The sequence below is a fragment of the Gobius niger genome (genome assembly GCF_951799975.1).
Source record: "Gobius niger genome assembly, chromosome: 7".
NCBI lineage: Eukaryota > Metazoa > Chordata > Actinopteri > Gobiiformes > Gobiidae > Gobius > Gobius niger.
In genome coordinates this window covers 1987455-2010440 of record NC_136858.1, presented here as the reverse complement: position 1 = coordinate 2010440, position 22986 = coordinate 1987455, and the positions used below count along the sequence as shown (strand labels likewise).

The 22986-nt window shown below is 42.3% G+C and overlaps 1 protein-coding gene across 1 annotated transcript in view; it reads right to left on the bottom strand.

Moving 5' to 3' along the window:
• Positions 1 to 22986, bottom strand: part of kitlga (kit ligand a) — a 105119-nt gene that overhangs the window by 33605 nt on the left and 48528 nt on the right. Inside the window, exons 2-4 of the mRNA XM_079560429.1 lie at positions 3535 to 3645; positions 1343 to 1399; positions 1076 to 1228 (exon numbers count right to left, since the gene is read on the bottom strand). Coding sequence (XP_079416555.1) covers positions 1076 to 1228; positions 1343 to 1399; positions 3535 to 3645 — 321 coding nt within the window. The remainder of the gene's footprint in view (positions 1 to 1075; positions 1229 to 1342; positions 1400 to 3534; positions 3646 to 22986) is intronic.

Sequence of the window (22986 nt, the reverse complement as noted above, 5' to 3'; positions counted from 1 at the left end):
GTGGAGAGAAAGTGTGGTCCATTAACGTGGGGTTAAGAGGTTTAAATGATTATAAATGCTAGTTTATAGCAGTGGGTCCCAAGTTGTTGGTTGAAGATTTTGGGGGTCGCGACCTCAAAAGTTTGGGAATCCCTGACTGACTGACAGACCATAGACATAATATTAACAGACTCCGCCTCCTCACTCCTTCCTGGTAACCATACTGACCAAAGATATATATAAAGGCTAGATGTGCTGGCCAATGGAGGGCGACGTCCGCACACGGCGGCCATCTTGCCACAGGGAGCTCGCTCACTCGTAACATTGTGTTTGATGGTGCATGTACTTTTAAATAACCATAACTTGTTCAATTGTGCAAACATATGAAGAAAAAAAGAAAATCTTCATTCAGAATTATAGCCACGTTAAAAATGTTGAGCCAGAAAGCTTCCCTGTGGCAAGATGGCCGCCCGTTATGCCGGAAGTGACTCTGCCGTAAGACATTTAGCCTTTATATATATCTATGATAATGACACGGTGGATTTACAGACTCCTCCCGCCCTGCTCTGACGGAGCATGTTTCTAAAAAGGGCGGATCTTCACCGTAGACTCCGCCCTCACGGGGGCGTGTAGCTCAGTCACAGCCATGCCATTAGCTCTGATGCTAACAGCCTGTCAATCAAAGTCCGGCCCTCATTAGTATACGAGATTTCTAAAATGTTTCTTACGAAAACCAAACCCAGCGTTGTCACAGGAAGAATATCGAGCTGTAGAAAGTTTCACAAAATGAGAAACCAGGCTTTACACATGTGGAAAGTGCAGTGCTAACTAACGCAAAGCTAGCTTGTTTTGGCGCCCACTTATGGAGCTACTGCAGCAATGGTGAACAGTGTCGACCCCCCAGCGCCGTGGTCTTAAAGCAGTGCAACCAGAGGCCATTGTTTAGAACATTCATGTGGGTTTTACCTCCCACACACGGGGTTAAAGTTCAATCTGGCCCCATGTGTAACAGACTCACATGAATCTACAGACGCGCGTCGGTGGAGTTCGCACAGAAAAAAGCCCAAAGACCCGTGTTTGCGGTGAAGGGACTTACCAGAGCGCCCATCTTGATGCGCGAGCCCTGGAGCATTTCGATAAGGATGCTAATGTCTTTCCGGTTCGATGAAATGTTGCCAAACTTATGCGACAGGTCTTTTAAACTCTCCTCAAGGTAGTAGATGTTGAGTTTCACCCAGCACATGCCACCCTGCAACCACAGGCACACACAGGGACTGGTCAGACGGCTTTGGTCAAGACAGGGAGGAACCGGCTTTTAATCTGCTTTACAAATGCAAAAACATGATCCAATAAGAACTCTTACCTCTTCTCTTGGAATATAATGCACAGGAATCTTGTAATCTTTAGGGATATTCTGTCTCTGCAAAACAAAACAGGGAATAACCATTGTTGTCTTTACGAGTCCATGACTTTAACTTTAAAAACAAAATGAAGGTGCGTCTTTTACATCTTAAACCTCATTCTTGCGGGATTAGAATGACCTCAGTATTTTCCTTTGGACGTCAGTAATTGTTATGAACATTCACATGGGATCAGCAATGTCAGTAATTCACTTATTTTTAACGACTTAACACTGAATGATGAACAATCCTTTCATTCATTTGAGAATTCGTGACGATCTGAAGGGCTGGGTTTGCTCTTCTCGTAAAAATGCATTTTCCTTTCTCTTTCCATCCCTTCGCTCTGATGTTCCTCCTGCGTCAATATTTTGCACCAGAAGCATCTGAACGATCCACACGAAGCCAAGAAAACGGATTCATGGATTTACGATCTACTACAGGAGAGACGAGGAGGTGGATTTATTCTTTAGTCACGGGACTTAAGCAGAAAAACGTCTTTCTCTGTCAGTCCACAAACACTGAGTGGAGTCTAACTCTGCCGGGTTTTCCTCCGTGTCACCTGTGGCTCGCGGAGTCGGTAGATAATGGACAACAGACACGACGCTTTGAGATCATTCTGGGACCTAGTTTGGAAAATCATCGTTTACAGACCCCCAAATATGGATCATATGCTGGATTGCTCAATTTGTTTTGCTTTTAGTCCTATGCTTGACTTCGTGTTGACAGCTGTGATGAGGAGTCTCTGCAATGTTTCCACCAGTGCTTAATTTATAAATGAGTCTTTTCAGGAACACTTTTGGTCTGATGGATTGGGGGAACAGGCCAAAACATTTGCCGGACACTCTCTTTAAACACCATTACATCAGATACATTTTTTGCTGGATCCTCCTAAATATTTCCCAGATCCTTTACCCTGATAAACAACAGGGGATCAAATTAAGCCCTGGTTTCCACAACTCAGACTGATTGTGCTTATACAAAGGGCCTGGAGACTAGTTGGTGACTTGAGTTGCCGCTGAGATGTCTCCGATACGTCTCCTGGAGATAAGGCGAGTCTCCAGTCTCGAACAGGTTAGGTTTCAGTGGAGTCTCCGTGATCTCAAGCAGCTGTGGTCATGTTGTCAACACTATTTGTTGTCCTCATACTGTGAGACGTTTCTCTGACGGCCCTGCAATGTCTCCGAGACCTGTCGGACACCGAGGAGATCTCGAAGAGTCGTACGGAGAGTCTTTGAGGTCTCCTGTGTCCGACACAACTGCTTGAGACCACTTGTGATTCCAGATTTTTTATTTGTCAAACCATGTGAAGGGTTTGAAATTATCTTTCTCTCATCCTTGATTGTAGAGCTGGGGGAGGGGGAAGAGGGGAGGGCAGGGAGTTCAGCTTCCCGATGGCCCTGTGTATGAAACTGTTCAATGGACCTGACCCGTAGATTCCACAGTCTCCTCCCTGAAGGCATAACCTTGAAGAGACTGTGTGATGGGTGTGAAGGGTCCCCTTTGCGCTGAGACGGGTGGAGTACATCTCCTTAATAGAGGGGAGAGGAGCTCCACAGATCTTCTCCGCTGCTCTCACGATGCGCTGGAGGCTCCTTCGGCAGGAGGCAGTGCTGGTGCTGTGCCACACAGTGATGGAGTCTCCTCTTAGATCACCAAGACTACCAAGAGACTCACCTTATCTCCAGGGGACATAGACATCTCCCTGTCCAGCAGCAAGTCAAGTCTCCCACTAGTCTCCAGGCCCTTAAGATCTCAGAATGCTGGTTACCAGGTGGAACCTTCATCGCAGGGTCAGTTATCCTTCATCTACAGACCTTATAATGACCTCTACTGCACAGTCCTACACTCCTCTGCTTCACCACGAGTGACAAGGAGAAAACCACCGTGGAGTTGGCCTCGATCCAGGCTGTGGTTTTGGACTGACCGCTTTCCTGCCTCAGCCCCGTGACTCTGAAGCATAAATTCACCTCCTCGTCTCTTCTGTAGATCAAATCCACGGTGCAGCTTCATATTGACACAGTTTTAGATAAAATCGCTGCGGTTTCGAGTGGCTCCACGTGGCACATTTCCTGAGCTGGTGTTTCTAAAAGTTTATCTACAAACACTAGGACTACTTTCTCGAACTACCGCTCCTGCCGGGACGTGTGGTACTGACCAGAACGCTGAGCTTCAGGATGTCATCCGTCACTGGGTTTCCGTCGAACTCAAGCGCTCTTCCCCCGAACACGATGAACAGCAGTAACTGGACACAGACGCGTATCCAACTCTGAGGAGACAACGGCAGCAGTGAGGAACGAGCCAGGTTCAGCGTAGTTTAACCAGGAAAACAAACATACTCATACAAGATCTACAGAGGAGCGTGAACATTAAGGCATCCCGGATCAACATGTGAACAATGAAGCAAGAGGAAGAGGGGATGATCTCCAAAGGCATGAGGTTACAGATGAAACATTCCCATCTTATACATGTCAAAATAACATTAACAGAATGGTAAATGGTCTCTATAGCGACTTTCTATCTTCATCAGGCCCAAAGCTTTACAGGAAAACTCACCCATTCACACCAGTGTACTCAGACACTGGAGGAAAGGTGGGTTGAAGTGCCCAAGGAGAGACGACCCGCTCTACCAACTGCGCAACCTCGTGGTCTCCAATACGGCAAACATCAAGGAGGGAAGGACTTTATTTGTAGAGTCGAACGCACACGCCAACGGTCCCTCTGACCACCTAACGTTCACACACACCATTCATACTGGCCTATTGTATATGTTTTTAGTGGTAGGGGGAAACCAGAGTACCCGGAGGAAAGCTACGCAGACACGGGGAGAACAGGCAGACTCCTCACAGAGAGGCCCGTCCAGGTGGGAATCCAACCCGGGACGTTCTTACTGAGAGCGCTAACCACTGCCCCACCGAGCCACCATGGCTTTACACGGCTCTAAATGACAAAAGCCCTTTCTTCTTTACAAAACTCTTCAAGAACTAAGAGATTTCTTTGCAGTCTTGCGCGTACTGCTCTTTGGTGTTTAGGTCACTGCAAAAAGCAAGTAAATTTGTCCTTGATTTGAGTCTAATTTCAAGAAACCTGTCCATGGGGTGAGATATTTTACACCAAAATGAAGTCTAGCTTTTGAGGGCGGCCATTTCTTTGACCTTAATCTAGGTGTAAATATCTGGCTCCTGGGACAGACTTCTTGAAATGAGACTCTCAAATCAAGAACAACAGTGATGCCACTCATTCCAAGCTTACTTTTTGCAGCGAGAGACTGTAAGGCCACAGTAAAACCTTCAGCCTGCACCTTCGGATGGAGTCCACTGTGGACTTTGAGCCGGGTTCACGATCGTCACCCCTTTGCAGAAACGACCTGCTTTTTCACAGACGGTGCTACGTTTTCCTCCAGAATCTGTTGTTGGAATTCGATTGAATCAATTCGTTCTACTCTTGAAATGTTCCCAATCTTGTTTAGGTTTCATTACTAAAGTAAATCTGTAAAAAAAAAGTCAAATTTCAGCTTGTTTTCTAGAGTTCAAAGCTCAACAAATCCAGGCAGCAATGAAATAATCTGAAACAAAACTTTAACCTATGGAGTTTGTTGGTGCTAAGTGGATTCTGAGGAAATGGAAAGTCCTCATGTAAAACTGAACGTTGGATTAGTGCAGTGACCTCGTATAGTTTATGTGTTAAGCGCAGTGTTGGGGAAACAGAGCAGTTTCTCTCTTCAGGTTCAGCGGCAGAATGGTCAGAATTCCTCACTGGACTTAGACGCTGACTCAACTACTTTACATTGACTTGGACTTAACTCACGCGGGAGCATTAAAGGCTTAGGGGGAACTGGGCTCGAAAGTCATGCAAACTTCACACAGCCATAAGGCAACACAAGTGACGCACAATCCACATCACAAGACTCACAGAAGCCACTCCGTCTGACTGAGATTTACACATCGTTTTGGTTTTCAGGGACGAAAACGCAACAAAAGAGCGACAAAAGAAGCAACAAAAGAGTGACAAAAGAAGCAACAAAAGAGTGACAAAAGAAGCAACAAAAGAGTGACAAAAGAGTGCCAGAAAAGCAACAATATCGCAACAAAAACATGATGAAAACATGACAAAAAAGCAACGAAGAAACGATTAAAAAAAAAAGCAACAAAACCCAATAAAAACGCAAGGAGAAAAAAAAAAACGTTGGGGTCAGTTTTGTAGGCCTTAGCTTTCAAATGAGGCATTACACTGTTGCTCACCAGTCAAGAAGCTTTTAGATTTGGGTAAAGCTGAACTGGAGAAAATGTGGTTTGAAAGAGGAGTCAAAGAAGCAATTTTTGTGAAGAAACAAAATACCTCCTTCACCCCAGGCCTGGAGAACCCTGTCATGCTAATGCTAATGCTAATGCTAATGAGGCTGAGACTCAGCCCAGGACAGATCAGTAGGCAGGTCATTAGCAGTGATCAGCTGAGATTAGGGCCGTTCAGACTGAAACTCAGGTGTGAGTCAGGTGGTTAGGACTTAGAACTACAAAGCTGTTTACCCACAGGTGAGAGTAGCTGTTACTCGAGCCTCCTTGTCGTCTATATCCAGTCTGTGTGCTGAGCTGGAGCTGACGAAGCCTTTTGGATGAAGAGGCGAAACATTCGACACTTCAACTACAGAGCAGTGATAACTTCATCGACTAAAATATTTAGTCCACGAAGTCAAAAATTGGACTAAAACTAAGGCTAAAAATGTCCAGATGTTTTCCATTCTAAAATAAGAAGAGACAAAATCATCCAAAACCTCCAGTGACAGTCTTAAAGAGCCTCAGATCAGGGGCGGATCTGGAAAAAAAATCACGGGTGGCGAGCAGGGTCAGGGATTATTTCCGGGGGCAACACATTTTATAATGTCGAATGTTTATAACAGGAATACTCAATTATCGCTTGATCGCAAGGGAATTCATCCGTTTGCATGCAGCTGAGCCTCCCAAAATTATATGCAAATAGTTGCATTGCTCATAATATAAGTCGGGGGTTTATAACTCTGGTTAAATAATCATCTTGGGAGCCACAGGAGTTGGCAACTGGCTCCTCATTTAGCTCTAAAGTTGTTATAATTCAGCACCAAGTCAGGGGGGCCCAAACCTTTTTTCTCCGAGGGCCAAAATGAAAAAGTGCCAGTGTGTCGCGGGCCAAACACACATATAAATGCAAATAAAAAGTTACTTTATTTGTTGGTGTTTATTTGCATTTGATTCCATCTATGCAAATATCATGCTACATCAAAACACACAAATAGTGCAAAATGTAATCAACAGTTTTACAGCAGCCTAAAAACTGTGACTTTACCTCATTCATTTGTTAACTCTAAGTAAATGCCACATGAGATCATTTTTAAAGTTTCAGTTCAGCATAAATGAGCTTCTAAGTCCATTTTTAACATGAACCTTTGTTAATGTCAACAACCTTTGCGATAAAAGTTGGAAAACTGAGAAAGTCGATGCTACAACGCTCTGTGCTAAACACCAAGACACCACAACAGCGTTTCCTTAACTTTGCAAAAGGAGTGAAACAGCGCCCCCAATTTGACGCTGGTGGCCAAAAAGTGTACTGCATCCATATCTACCATTGAGGATGAATGGGAGAATTAACCAGGTGCGGCGCAAAAGTAGGCCACTCTCTGGTGGGCCAATGGAATTGTTCCGGTAGGCCCCCTTTGGGCACCCCTGTTCTAGAGCTACCTCAAATGGGTGGCAGCTGACACCCCGTGCCCCAACCCCCCCCCCCCCCCCCCCCCCCCCCCCCCCCCCCCTTTATTAATGTGAATAAATATGATTAGACTAAATATTTTCTATGCAAAGTCGACTAAAACTAGATTAAAATTGAAGAAAATTATTTGACTAAACAATATATTATGTTGTCAAAATTAAGACTGTTACAGATATAGAAGACGACTCAGGAACCTTCAATGAAGCTTTTTTTAAAATTAAAAAAGAAATCCCAAGTCTCATACACATAATAAAACCTGGTCCATTATTCAGATTTCTTGACAGAAAACCTGCGATACATTTTCTCCTCAGATTTATGCCAGAAATCTACAGCCAAAGATTGAAAGTGACGTCTCTCGATTTCAAAGGTTACTCTTCCCCTGCAGCTTGTTTTTCGTGTACTGCAGCTCGAGTTCACAGGTAATTCCTTTCCTGCTTCCACAGAATAAACTTCTCGTGCCAACACACTCCCGAGACGCCCATAGATCTGCGGCGATGACAGCGGCTCGTAAATAAAAATATTCAACAATGGAGTCAGTCTTTGGGCAAAAAAAACCGCAGCCACCTGCTCCGGGCGCACGCCAGCTCTCACAACGGCAAGTATCGATTACGGAGACGCTCGTTATGAATCACTTCAGCTGGAAACAAGATGAGATCAGTCAAGGAGCGCAACTAAAAAAACTCAGGGAAGCTTCTGACAGGGAGGAATTTAAACACTCGCCACTTAGATCTACAAAACTGATCATGTTTCAACTATGGGATTTTTGTCATTTTTTCTGCTGGATTTTTGTCATTTTTAGCTGGATTTTTGTCACTTTTTTGCTGGATTTTTGTCTCTTTTTTTTTGCTGGATTTTTGTCACTTTTTTGCTGGATTTTTGTCATTTTTTCTGCTGGATTTTTGTCATTTTTTTGCTGGATTTTTGTCATTTTTTCTGATGGATTTTTGTCATTTTTTTGCTGGATTTTTGTCATTTTTTTCTGCTGGATTTTTGTCATTTTTTTGCTGGATTTTTGTCATTTTTTTCTGATGGATTTTTGTCATTTTTTTGCTGGATTTTTGTCATTTTTTTCTGATGGATTTTTGTCATTTTTTGGCTGGATTTTTGTCATTTTTTTCTGATGGATTTTTGTCATTTTTTTCTGCTGGATTTTTGTCTTTTTTTCTGCTGGATTTTTGTCATCTTTTTCTGATGGATTTCTGTCTCTTTTTTGCTGGATTTTTGTTATTTTTTCTGCTGGATTTTTGCCATTTTTTTGTTGGATTTTAGTCTTTTTCTGCTGATTTTTATCTGTCTTTTGCTGGATTTTTATCTTTCTTTTGCTGGATTTTCATCTTTCTTTTGCTGGATTTTCATCTTTCTTTTGCTGGATTTTTATCTGTCTTTTGCTGGATTTTCTCTTTTTTTGCTGGATTTTTATCTGTCTTTTGCTGGATTTTTGTCACTTTTTTGAAAAAACTGATGAACCAGCGGCACAATCCACAGATGACTCTACTTTAATGCACCGTGAGAACAGATTTCCTCCGGACGTCCCCAGCCCTCACAGGAGCCCCAACAGGAGTGAAGGGGAACAGTCAGTGGAAGAAGGTGAGCAGGTTTTCTGGTTCTGAATAAAGACTTTGGTGAAACATCTGTATCACGAGCCTCGATACGACGCGCTATAGTCCCGAGGCCGTACTGATATATTTCCAATAGGATTTACTGAGCACGGTTTGCCTGAACTTTACCTGGATGTTTGTTACTAACTCTGATCTGGAGCTGCTGCAGTCGCTGAGGCTCAACCAGAGTCAGGGAGAGCACTTTGAAATTGTATTTAGTTACTGAATACTTGCCTTAAAATGTATTTTGTAATGTATTCTGTTCCTTGTGTAATCAGAATACATAGAATACGTTCACATTGATTGTCACTATATTTATGTATAAATACGGTGTATAATTACAAACATGAAGACTACGATTGTTGGAACATCTGCTATAAACTCACTGACCATTAAAGAGGAACTCTTTAACTCTGTCGGCCAATGGAGAAGCAGATACAGCATCATGTGACACATGTGTTTGAACTGTGGCGTTTAAATCTTTTTATTTTTATTTTAGATTAACATTAAAAGTTCATAATGTTGTTCAATATGGAGCTAAAATGTACTGACTGATCCTGGGATGTTTTCCATCGATATTTGGAAAGTAAATGTATAGTAACTTTGCCAGAATACAGTTACTCAAAATGAGTATTGTATTTAGTTTCTCCCCAACACTGGGAACAACAACACGATGAGCCCAAGAATGAGCTGAACTTCCTGAATGACGGCGGCTCACAGCCAATCGTTTCATCACACTAAGACAGAGGTTCCCAAAGTGGGGGTCGGGACCCCTCAGGGGGTCGCGAGGCCTAATTTCAAGATGAAATAAAAAGAAAAATGCTACTGTTTTTAGTATATTTTTGAGTGTAAAACATCATATACGTAAAACTTTATTTTACGCTACCCTTGATACATTATACCAAACTAAATGTAGTACAATGTAATGTTGTACCTATGGGTTAGATACACACTGGAATAATATGTATTAGTATTTTGTAGGTACATAATGTAATAAGACATAATTCTAGCACTAACCCTAACCTTAAGCCCTAACCCTGAGGGTCTTGTGTCCACATTGTTACATTATGTACTTACAAAGTACAAATACAAGTTATTCCATTGTGTACGTACTACACGGGTACACATTATTACAGATTGTTACAGAGCTCATTACTTTGTACTAAATTTAGTTGGGTATAATGTATCAAGGTAGTGCAAAATAATACTTAAAACAAACTGTTAAAATACATTTAACAATTAACTTCGTCCCGAATTTTTAAGTGTCAGTTTTTGGGGTCCCAGCCTAAAACTTTGGAAACCCCTTCACTTAGAGACATTAAAGATGGCGGTGTGGCGACTGACACTGTTTTCTTCTGCTCTTTTGTCAAGCTTAACTCATTTGGAGAATATACAATTCCTAAAACTGCAGTAAGAAACAGCGCTGGATTCGTTCCTCGTGAAAAAGCCGCTTGTTCCTGCGTCATATCCAGCGCTTCTCTGATTGGTTGATCCCGTCTGTCAATCACGCCCACTGGGAAATCGCCCAGGCAGGTTACTCCATCAGTGGGTTTCTTCTGATTATCAAAGAGACGCCACAGAGTCCAGACGGTGACCCCGCTGAGACTCTGGAGAAGGTTTTGGTCACACTCTCTGAAACAAGGCCACAGTGAATGAAGCTGCGTTCAAACACGAACCGGCTCCCGCTCCATCCACATCCCCCCCAAGACGCCGAGGCCTGAGGAGATTAGAATATGAAAAGCTAAACTCAGATAAAGCCGATTTTCAGGCATAAAAAAAAGCCTTTGGGACTCTGGGTTATATAATTGTGAATAAGTGACGGGGTCGGGGGTTCAAAGCAGTTAAAGCGGTTCCATTACAGGCCGAGATTAATGAGAGCGGACTTTTATTTAGATACGGCTCCTTACACAACACGGACAGGAGGGGAGGGATTAGGGCCACACACGGCGGCGTCCAGGCCGGTCAGGCGTTTACAGATGACAAACAAACAAACGGCAGGTCAGTCCACCCGCGGGCCGCGACCTCCTCCTCTGCCGAGCGGCCGGAGGGACGGCTGAATCTGCAGGAACACGAGGCCGAGCTACAACGACCCCGGGCAAAAGTCACTCCGATCAATCTAGAAGAAGAGCGAGAGCCAGGTTTAGCTCGTGCACATGCGGATTTACTCCAACACTTTCATCAACTCGGAAACATTTTCTTCCGCTTTATCCGGGGCCGGGTCGCGGGGGCAGCAGTCCCAGCAGAGATGCCCAGACTTCCTGATCCACACACACCTCCTCCAGATGTTCTGACCCCGAGGCCACACCAGGCCAGCTCGGAGACATAGTCCCGCCAGCGTGTCCTGGTGGTGGGACTATGTCTCCGAGGTGCTCCATGCCTGGAGCACCTCCCGCAGGAGGCGACCTGGAGCTATCCGGAACAGATGCCCGAGCCACCTCAGCCGCTCCTTTCCACGTGAAGGAGCAGCGACTCTACCCCGAGCTCCTCCCGGGTAACTGAGCTCCTCACCCGATCTCGAAGGGTGCGAGTGTACAAGTGAAACTAAAGAGGAAAACCAAGCGTCGGTCCTTCCTTTGGCTTTATGTGTTTGAGGAAAACTGTACAAACAAAATCAAGTTGAGTGTGAATGAACAATGGTGTTGGAGAGGATGGATGATGAACAGGCAGCAGTCTGGATGTCTTACACAGGAGAAGTTTATTTACCATCGGTGCGGGACCCGGGACATGAACTCGAGACATTGCGCTCGTCCTGCCATTCAAGTCTGTCTATGTTCCCACAGAAAAGGGATAAAAACCCTCTCAGAGCATCAGACTGATGCACAAGCAAACATTCAGTGGCTGAAAGTCTGAGCTCCACAGTCAAGGCTCTGACAGAGACAGAACGACTGTACAGCCTGACCCCGTCTGATGAAGAGCGATTCAATGTTCAACAGCTCCAACTCAGACTGACAGACTTTTTGTCAAAAAACTGTTTACATATTTATACGCAGACAGTTCATGCCTTTAGTTCATGCACATTATTGTTGCCTGTCATTTGTCCACATATAGAATAAGGTCTATTTCTCCCGTCTTTAGCCGCTGCTGTCTCCCACAAAGGAAATGACCATATTTGGTTCACAGTGTCAGCCTTTCGCTACTGTTTCCAACGTTTCCAAAATATCTAAACGTAAAAAAAAAATCTACATTTTTCTAAATTTTCAACAATTTGAATTTTTTACCCCAAAATTGTCATTGTTTTTTTTTTAAGAATATATATATATATATATATATATATATATATATATATATATATATATATATATATATATATATATATATATATATATATTTTTTTTTTTTTTTAAATGAATTACTTTTTTCCTACATTCAAAAAAAAAAAATCAAACTTTCCCAAATGTTTCACACTGTTCCAAATAATAATAATAAAAAAATACTGTTCCAAACCGACTCCCACAAAGGAAATAACCATATTTGGATTACAGCATTAGCCTATCCTGCTACACGTGGATACCAAACATGCCAGTGTTTGTGAGCGTAAGCGTGGGAAAGTCCAGCGAGCGCCACAGCCATGCTAGAGTCAATTTCTGTCCCAAAGTTTTCCTAAACTTTCCAACATTCTGAACTTTTTTCCCCAACGTTTCCAAAATTTCCAAACGTAATTTTTTTTTTCTACAATTTCAATTTTTTCCCCCCAAAAGTTGTCCAAAAAAAAAATCTATAAGAATAAAAAAAGAAATAAAAATTACTTTATTTCTACATTTTCAAAAAAAAATCAAACTTTCCCAAATTTTCCAAACTGTTTCCCTCGTTTCCAAAATATCCAAACATAAAAAAAAAAAATATAACATTTGTCAAAATTTTCAACAATTTCAATGTTCCCCCCCCCAAAAAAAAAAATCAGAATTAAAAATGAAAAAAAAATTACATTTTTTCCCCTACATTTTCAAAAAAATGCAAACTTTCCCAAATTTTTCAAACTGCTCCAAATAATAATAAAACTGTTAATAAAAAAAAAAATTTCCAAACCAACTCCCACAAAGGAAATGACCATATTTGGATTACAGCATCAGCCTTTCCTGCTACACGTGGATACCAAACACATCAGTCCTTGTGAATGAATAAGCGTGGGGGAAACCGTTTGTTGCAGCACAAAGTTGGAGTTAAACTTCCGGGAAATATAAAATAATCCTGGTACAGGGTAAGTTTAGTCTTTTTCATACTCATACTTTTAGACATTAAAACGTTAAGGGTTAAGTTCCACCTGCAGCGTCTCGCCGTCAAACCAAACGAACTTCACTGAAACCCTCGTGCTGTTTCCACTTCCCGACTATTACATCATTTAGATTTGAATTTAGTTTCGGGGGGAAAAACAAAAGAAAACACACACACACTGCTGTCAGACGTTTTTCTCAGAATGGCTGAATCTGATTTCCTCGAGGAATCTTGGACGGGGAGCAAACGTCTGGGCTCCGTGTGAGGGACTGGCACCAGCTCTGGAACCATCGTGCTTTCACTTCTGTGCAGAACTTACAGAGCATGTCTTTGACGACACAGAGGTTCAGAAATCGCTTTAATGATCAGATCTGCGACTCATGTTTACGATCCAGTCGGAGTGAAACAACTTATCGATTAGTAGTTCTAGTCATGCGTTCATGGTTTCCTGGTAAAAGCAGCGGGAAAAAAGCACATTCTCCTCGTGTCTCGCCTCCCACTAAAACTTGGACACCACAGTGAGTTCGATGTTTTTACCAGCAGTAGCTCTGCAGCTAACGGAGCTGTCTCCACTTTTTATACAGTTTTTAACTAATGTTAATCAATGGAAATGTATGCTAACAGCTGCAAAGATGGCGGATCTCCATGGTAACTGTAGAATTTCCCAAACTCTTTACAGTGTTCAGGGCATTGATCATACTGAGTCCTCGGCTGACTAGGCCACAAGTCATGGAGAAGGTCGGCGCCCAAATGTCCCAAATTGACAGTACAATAAAGGCCGAATTAACTCTACAATTCTCCATCAACCACGGATGTAATGTATGGTTTGGATTGTCCATGTGGTTGCTTTAACAAACACAGTTTACTGGACAGGTTTTCTGAGCATAAATATGAAGCCAAACCTGGGAGACCAATTTCAGCATCACCTACGTCCAGCCAATGATCGCCTCCGTGAGGGCCACACCTCCACCTCAGCCTATCAGCGCAGAGCCGCACCTCCACCTCAATCATCTACCTCGTCCTGCTTTTAAGCCTCTAGCGATCCGCCTCCACCCAAGCTCTGCCTCTTCCATCCACGGCTTCTCCCTGCTGCATCTTCACGGGTCTTTCATGCCCTCACCCGTGTCCAGGCTCCGGGGAAAGACATCCTTCACTCCAGCCTGTCCATCCACACTCACTTCAGTTCTTACATTCCTGATTGCTGCTTTTGCCTGACTGAGTCTATCCGGGTTGAAATGCAATATATACAAACAACCATCGCTGTGCACATGGACACTTCAAACTGCAGCGTCCATCACCTGAGAGAAGACTTATGAAGAGATATGAGGAGTTATGAAGACTTATGAAGACTTATGAAGAGATATGAGGAGTTATGGTGCTGGAGGTCAGCGGAGGAGACCGTGTGAAAAACCTGTCCAGAGAGAGAGCTTTTGGATGGACACTTTGGTGCCACTCGTCCCCCAGGGCTCCTTGTGGACATGGACTTCTTGTTCTGTCGCCTGCAGGGATTCCATTTCTGGTCCTTTTCCTAATGCCTTGTTTTTTTTTTTTTTTACAAAATGGTAATATCTGTGTAAAAATGTTTGAATGTGGGAAACTGAGAAACATAGTTTCTAAGCTCCGTTTGGTTTAAGTTTATTGGTTTGTTTGGCGCATGTTAATCATGTTGATCATGGTTTCGATTGGTCACAAAATGCGTTTTATATGAAAACATAAAATGACAGAGAACTTGCAATACATTTTTCCTCATATTTAAGTCAGTAATGCTCAGCAAAGGTTTCACATTGATATCTCTACATTTAAATCTCTATACATGCCTTTCAGTCATGCATCACTACAACATGTAACAATATCTCTACTCAGGAAAGACGACTGATTGACAGAGGCATTTTTATGTTCTCATAATCATTGCTCAAGAAACTGTCAGTAAAAACACGGCTCCAGAGACGCACGTTTATGGAATAAACCAGTGAGCTTTTAAGACGTTAGCATGGTACCGGTTTAGCATTTAGCTTCAACAGCTCAGCTCTGACATCGCCAAGAGAAGCCCTGAACCACACTCAAAACCTTGCCCACAACATGTGACAGAGGTCAGAGGTCAGAGCTGTTACTGTAGTATTTCCACAGTGTTCATACATGTGAGCCACACGTGTGTTTATCGTGTTGAAGCCATTGACAGTTGCTAACCGGTAGCATGCTAACGTCTTGAGCAGCTTAAACACTGACTGAGACTCTGTCGACATGACAAACTGTCAAAATCACAGAGAAAGGTTTTCTGTTTCCTCTTTGGTGTGTTCATTTAGTCTTCAGAGTGAAGCAGATCTTTAGTCAGTCCTGCTGTAGCTCCACAGACAGAGCTGCTACATCTGTGCCACATCTGCTGCTTTTATCACATAAACGTGCGTCTCTGGAGCCGAGTTTTTACTGCTTTCTTCTTTAGCAATGATTAAGTGTCCATAAAAATGTCACTGTCCATCAGTCGTCTTTCATTTTCATCCTGAGCAGAGATATTGTTACATGTTGTAGTGCTGCATAATTCTACTTCGGTATTCAAAATGGCCGCCAGAACTATGTGTGACGTCATTGGAAACGCATGTATTGGCCTTAAGAAAGAACCTGATCCCAGACCTTCCCTCGCGTGAGCAGGTTCACTTAAGGTTCCCCTTTTCGATGTTAAAATCCATAAATCTGTCTGTGTGATTTAAGTCGCTCTGCAGGCGCTCGGCCTGGAGTTCACGCAGGCGCTCGGGAGCCGAGCCTAAACGCAGCGGGACGCGGCGTTCGAGCGCTGACGGACAGATTGGCGTCACGTTTAACGAGACACATTCACGAGCCGTGGAACAGGAGGAAGGAACAATGTCATCACTCCCCAAGTGAAACGTTTAGGCTAAAGAGGGACACGACAACCAGGAAACCAGCGTCTGAAAATGTCCAACATCAGGGTCGTGGGAAAGATGGGGAATAATTGAAGGCAGAATTGGGAGAAAGTGTGGCAAAACTGAGGACAAAATGTGTAAAATAGGGGGAAAATGGTGGGAAATGTGTGCATGTAAATGAGGCGGAAAAATTGGGAAAAGAGAAAAAATACTACATTTTTTTGAATGGAGAAAAAATAGGAAAGAAAATATGTAAAAAAAAAAAAAATGGGACAAATATTGGGCAACATTCTTTTTTTTAAATGTGTAAAAAATAGGGGGCAATAAAATAAAGTAATTTGGGCAAAAATGTGAAAACAAGGCTGAAAATCATCAACATAAAAAAAAAAAAAACAGAACAATGGGACAAACATTGGACTTTATATATATATATATATTTGAAAAAATCACAAAAACAAAAAAATGTATTAATTGGGCAAAAATGGGGGGGTAGAACAATTATTTATTTGAGCAAACAACTTTAAAGGGACTATACAGAGTTTAAAAATGTTAAAACTAATTATTTTCCTCCCCCTACATGTTCCTCCATGTCCTAATGTGTAGAATGAGCTCAGGCCTGTTCACCACAACTGCCTCTAAAATCCTGTCACTCAGAAAGTTTTACTTCGGGTCTGAAGTGCCGTCATGCACAAGCTTAATATAGAAGGTGCAGTTACGTGTAAGACCTGAGGTGGCAGTAGTGAGCATAAAAATGACCAACTTGCATCCAGCCCCTTTATGCTGTCGCTGGACCAACAGAATCAAACCCCAGTATCTAAAGAGATATATTGTTTGCACCTGCTTTCGATACTTTCATTTTCGATACCTGTAGGACCCCGACTCTTTTCTCCGATACCACACTGGTGTCGCTTAACGTTCCCCAGGCTTTTGGTCCGTTAAATTAAAATGGTCTTCATATGTGATTACTCCACCTTTGCAGTCTGGAGACACGAGCTGGATCAGCGGACAGACCTGCGCCAAAATTAAGTGACACAGATCCAAAATGGCCGCTTACGTAACCTCTTTGCCTTAAGACGACAGCAGGAAGTCTGTTTACTGACCACTGACCGTTCACTCAGGTTACCCACAACCTCCGCACAGAGGCAGGAGACCCATGTGAAGCAAAAGATTCAAACGTTGACTTGCTTTTTGGGTTCAAAGCTGAATAAGTCAGGCAGGAATGAAAAAGTTTTGAGTTTGTTGGAGCGACTAAACTGGGAGAGTCTGGCTCTTTCTAATATAACATTTTAATAACGGCAGCCAGATAACTCTACAATATCTATATATTTAAATCATCTAAAATCACTATGGGACTGATGTAAGGCTGGGCAATTAATCGTGATTTTAATAAAGGTCGATTGCGATAATGGCTGGTGCGTTTTAATCGAGGAGAATTGTCCAGTCCTGTCGCATTCTGGGGAAAAAAACTATGGACGGTGCAGCTGCAGCGCCTGTCAGGTCAATCCCAGGGAAACACTCGGCCCAAACAAACAGGAAGCACAGGATGACACATGCGGCACCAAGAGGACCTGGTGATTTTTTGCTGATGCTGCAGTTTTCAGTTCGGCCGCAGCATCTGCTCGACCAGGAAAGACCACATCCATTGTTTTTTTCTTTAAAACAAAAAAAAATCGAATCAGAAATCGAGATCAATCAACATGAGTAAAATAATCAGCCCAGCCCTACGTGTCTGAAAAAAAATCCTGCACCGTGACTAATAAAAAGAGGCCGTTTAGCTTTGAGCTTTCATTGTGTGGCCGGCTCCGTTGTCGGGCAGATTCTTGAATTGAAGTTCTGGGTAAAATCAATCAACGGAAAAACAGATCTGGTTGGACCCTGTTTATCGCCTGTTTCCACAATGATGTGGATTTGTAATGAAACGGCGCGTTGTTGACGACAACAGTTTCACGAGCGTTCGCACCTGCTCGTTTTACCCATAATGCTCCAGCTGCTGCCTCTGCAAACACTTAGGGCCGAACCCCTGGCAGACGATGGAAGAGGCTCCTCCGTTTACAAGCGTCGTTAATTAGGAGAGCACTATCACGTATCAGGGTCTGGAAAGACTTGCTTTGATTTGGCCAATTAACGTATTCAAAAGTCTGTATTGGTTTTGCAGGTTCTCCTCGTGTCCGCTTCTCCCCTGACGCTGAAGCTCACGCTGGGTTTAAAAGACTGACGGACAAGACTGAACGGATTCAAGGCTGTTTTATGAGAAATCCTAGAGACGAGGCGGGATGTGGAGCTCACACACAGACACAAAGAAGCTGCCATTTTAGAGGCCATTTTGAACTGAGCCCAGAGGCGCCGACTTCTGTTTTTACAAAAATGACCGAGCTTTAAAGTTGGGCACTCTCCTTATTGCGCTACGTTCATGAGAGAAGAGAAGGAAAGGAAGCTCGAGGGATTTACTTCGACATTGTCTGCGTCCGAAACCGTCAAATCATCGCCTCTAAGCACTAACACTAGCAACTCATCCTTGACCTTTATGGGTCGACTGTTAGATCTATGCAGTTAGTGAACTAGAGCTTTAGAGCTATTGTCCTAATTAAACCGCCCTTGCCTAGGGGAAGGGGAAGTGACGTCACCAACAGCTGTTTTTCTTCTTCTTTAAAGTTATTGGTGGAGTGCAGGCCAAACAAAAGATCCAAATGAGCCAAACATTTCTCTTTAGCCTTATTTTATCTCAACAGCTGTTTCATACCTTGTGCAAATGATCCATGTGGCTTAAGTTTCTACTAAACGAAAGCAAAAGCACAAACTGCCTTCATTTAATCCGTTTCCTGAGTTTCCTCTTTAACACTGACATGTGACTGAGCTGTGGTGACGACAACATGGATTTTGTCACTTTTATAAAGTTTGGCTTGTGCAGAATTATTATTATTATTTATTATTAAATGTGCTCCTGTCAATCAACAGTGGTTGCGCATGAATCACTGAGGGTGGGGGCGAGGGGGGTGGGGGGATTGGCGCAGTGGCTTATGGGATGGCACATGCTAAAGTGGCTATGATAGTTAGCATTGAGGCTCCTTCCAAACTGACAGACCAGTTCGGAAGCTTGTTGTCATGGCGGACGCTGACGCACATCCGGTTTGGCGTTAGACCTCTAACCAATCTGCTCGTTTCGGACACAGCCATTGTCTTGTAGGGCTGGGTAATATTGAACTAAAAAAAAAAAAAAAGAAAAAATCAGGATTATTTTCCCCGTATTGATCAAACTCGATTTTCGATTCGATTTTTTTTTTGTTTAAAAGAAAAATAAACATAAATGTGGTGTTTCCCGGTCGAGCGAGTGAACAGATGCTGCTAAGCTAACTCATCAGCAAAAACAAACTCCGCAAACATCTGCATCCCCGTGTGAGTCCTGGTCTCTGAGGTTCCTCACGTGTTTCTGTTTCTCCTTCAGACGAGTTAACACGAGTTTGTAGCTGATTTCACAGTAAAATCACCAGGTCCTCTTGGTGCCGCATGTGTCATCCTGTGCTCCCTGTTTGTTTGGGCCGAATGTTTCCCTGGGATTGACCTGACAGGCGCTGCAGCTGCACCGTCCATATTTTCTCCCAGAATGCGACAGGACCGGCCAATTCTCCTCGATTTAAACGCACGGCGCGATTATCGTGATCGACCTTTATTAAAATCACGATTAGATTAAAATTCGATTAATTGCCCAGCCCTCGGATCAGAGAAGCCTCCGAGATCCCGGACTGTGAACCGGGACGAGGGGGCTGCAGAGGTCGCCGTCAGCCTGATTCTACCAGCAGGAAGCCAAAAAACCTCCCACTTTAACGGAGCCCATTTTCTCCAGTCTGGCTTTATGCAAATCTAAAAAGCTTGTCGACTGGAGAGCTTGGCCAGTGTAGCACCTCGTTTGAAAGCTAAGACCTGATGATCTTTTTCCTTGTGTTCTTGCCGGTTATCGTCAATTTTTTCACGTTCTTGTTCATGCCATTTTTGTTGCTGTTTTGTGGCTTTTGTTTCCACATTTTTGGTCACTTTAATGTTGTGTTTCCGTCTCTTTTTTATTGCTTTTTTTGATGTGTTTCTGTAGTTTTTCTGTTCAGTTTTGTAGGTCTTAGCTTTCAAATGAGTCGGTACACAGGCATATAGGTTGTAAGCTCTAGATAGATAGATAGATAGATAGATAGATAGATAGATAGATAGATAGATAGATAGATAGATAGATAGATAGATAGACCCGAAGTAACAACTTTTTGACTGACAGTGCAGGATTTAAGAGGCAGGTCGGAGCTCATTCTACACATTAGGACACGGAGGTAAAATACATATTTTAAATAGTGTTTAAACTCTGTATCGTCCACACAAGACAGCGCGATATATAAAGCTAAGACCTACAAAGCAGATATAACCTGATCTTTTTCCCTTGCATTGTTGCTGCGTTGTAATCACATTTTTGTCTCTTTCACATCATTGTCGTCACATTTTTGTTGCATTTTCATTCCCATTTTCTTCTCGATTTTTCGCAATTTTGATGCTTCTCTCCAAGAAGCTTTGAGACTTGGGTAAAGCCAAACTGGAGGAAATGTGCTTGGCTCAGGTGGGGGGTTAAGGCCTTAGTATTGTCTTTTTTTCCATCACATTTTTTGTCTTTTCTTTCGTCACATTTTTTTTTCTTTCTTTTTTTTCTTAATTTTTTTTCTTTTTTTAATTTTTTTCATTAATATTTTTTCTTTTTTCCATTTTTTTCTTTTTTCTAAGCAATTTTTTGTCTGTTTTTCATCTATATATATATTTTTTTCCATCACATTTTTACCACTTTTTTCTTGCGTTTTCATCCACATTTTCTTCTCGATTTTTCACTATGTTGATGCCTTTCTTCAAGAAGCTTTGAGATTTGGGTAAAGCCAAACTGGAGAAAATGTGCTCGGCTCAGGCAAATGTCGACCTCTATTGTCAATGGGCATCCGCCTACAATAAAGTGCATGAAATCTCAAATCCAAACCCAAATAAAGGGACTCAAACTCTTCCAATGTTACTATTCCCAGTCTGAACAGAACCCTGTCATTGTCAAATCTGTAATCTCTCTCTCATCTCCCGCCGTCTTCTCTCCAAAAACTTAAAGGAACAGGCCACCGTTCTTCCATACTGAGATCTGTTCTTACCTGAGCTTAGACGAGTTGATACGTACCTGTCTACGCACAAGGACCAAAGATGTTGTTAGCATTTGGCCTCTCCCAGTGTGTTCCTATAGCTCCAAACGGGGGTGAAGTTTGGAAGTTTAGAAGTGACCGAGCTCCTCCACCGGCACAAAGTCTAAGCTCAGGTAAGAACATATCTCAGTATGGAAGAACGGCGGCCTGTTCCTTTATATGTCAGCCTCTATCGCCTATTCTCCGCCTATTCTCCGCCTATTCTCCATCTATCCCCCCGCGGGATCCCAAGAGGAAGAAGCCGTGCAAGTAACAAACACCCCCCGCTCGGGCCTCTGCTTCAGAACCTCTTCGGACGCTCTGTTCTGGTTGCAACGTGCCTGAAAACGGCTCTGCTTTCCATCCACTCTTTACCAAAACCCTTCAAAGGGCGACATCAATACCACTGGCGAGTTAATCGAGGGAAAAGTCAATCCGGTTTGACGACTAACTAATGAAAAAAAAACATCTGTCCTTGTGATGAGCCGCCAATTACAGACTTGTCAGAACTTCTTTTATTTATTTCACAATGTTCCATCCATTAGTTTCGTTGGCGTGCGCAAACAAACACATGAGGCTCACGGATAATTTTCCATCTGTTCTCATCCCGACCTGATCCCGACCTCATCCCGACCTCATCACCTCATCCCGACCTGATCCCGACCTGATCCCGACCTCATCCCAACCTCATCACGACCTCATCCCGACCTCTATTTATTCATGTTCTGTCACAAAACAGATTTGATTTTACACAGATTTGAAAAAAGCAAATGTTCCAGTGTCAACACACTCTTCAACCTCTTAACCCACACCATAACCAAGCACATTTTTTTCTCCTGTTCAGCTTTACCCAAATCTAAAAGCTGGCGGTGCTTAAAGCCTATAGGCCAGTGCAACGCCTCATTTGAAAGACCTTCAAAACAGATGTGAACGGATCTTTTTTTCCTTGCGTTGTTGCCGCGTTATCGTCACTTTTTTTGGATGTTTTTCACATTTTCTGTCTTTTTTTTTCACATTCTTGCCTTTTTTTTGTCAGATTTTTTTCTGTTTTTCATAAATTTTTGGTCTTTTTTTTCGTCAATTTTTTTTCTTTTCTTAATTTTTTTCATCAATATTTTGTCTTTTTTCCATTTTTTTTCTTTTTTTTTAATCAAATTTTTGTCTTTTTTCAATCCATTTTTGGTCTTTTTTTATCACCTTTTTTAAAATCTTTTTTTCATCATTTTTTTTCTTTTTTTCATGTTTTTTTCTTGTTTTCATATTCTTTTTTCTAATCAATTTTTTGTCTGTTTTTCATATTTTTTTCCATCACATTTTTTGTCTTTTCTTTCGTCAATTTTTTTCTTTTTTTTAATAAAATTTTTGTCTTTTTTCCATCCATTTTTGGTCTCTTTTATCACCTTTTTTGTCTTTTCCTTCATCACATTTTTTTTTTTTTTTCTATTTTTTTAAATCTTTTTTCATCATTTTTTTTTCATCATTTTTTTTCTTTTTTTCATCATTTTTTTCTTTTTTTCATCATTTTTTTTTCTTTTTTCATCATTTTTTTTTCTTTTTTCATATTGTTTTCCCATCACATTTTTACCACTTTTTTTCTTGCGTTTTCATCCACATTTTCTTCTCGATTTTTCGCTATGTTGATGCCTTTCTTCAAGAAGCTTTGAGATTTGGGTAAAGCCAAACTGGAGAAAATGTGCTCGGCTCAGGTAAATGTCGACCTCTATTGTCAATGGGCATCCACCTACAATAAAGTGCATGAAATCTCAAATCCAAACCCAAATAAAGGGACTCAAACTCTTCCAATGTTACTATTTCCAGTCTGAACAGAACCCTGTCATTGTCAAATCTGTAATCTCGCTCTCATCTCCCGCCGTCTTCTCTCAAAAAAACGTCACCGCGGCAACTCGTGACATCCATTACCCGCGTTTCATAACCGGGATTATAGAAGCAAAATCCAAACTGTGTGAAAGAAAAAAAGCATTTTGAGGGGGAGAAGCCAGGC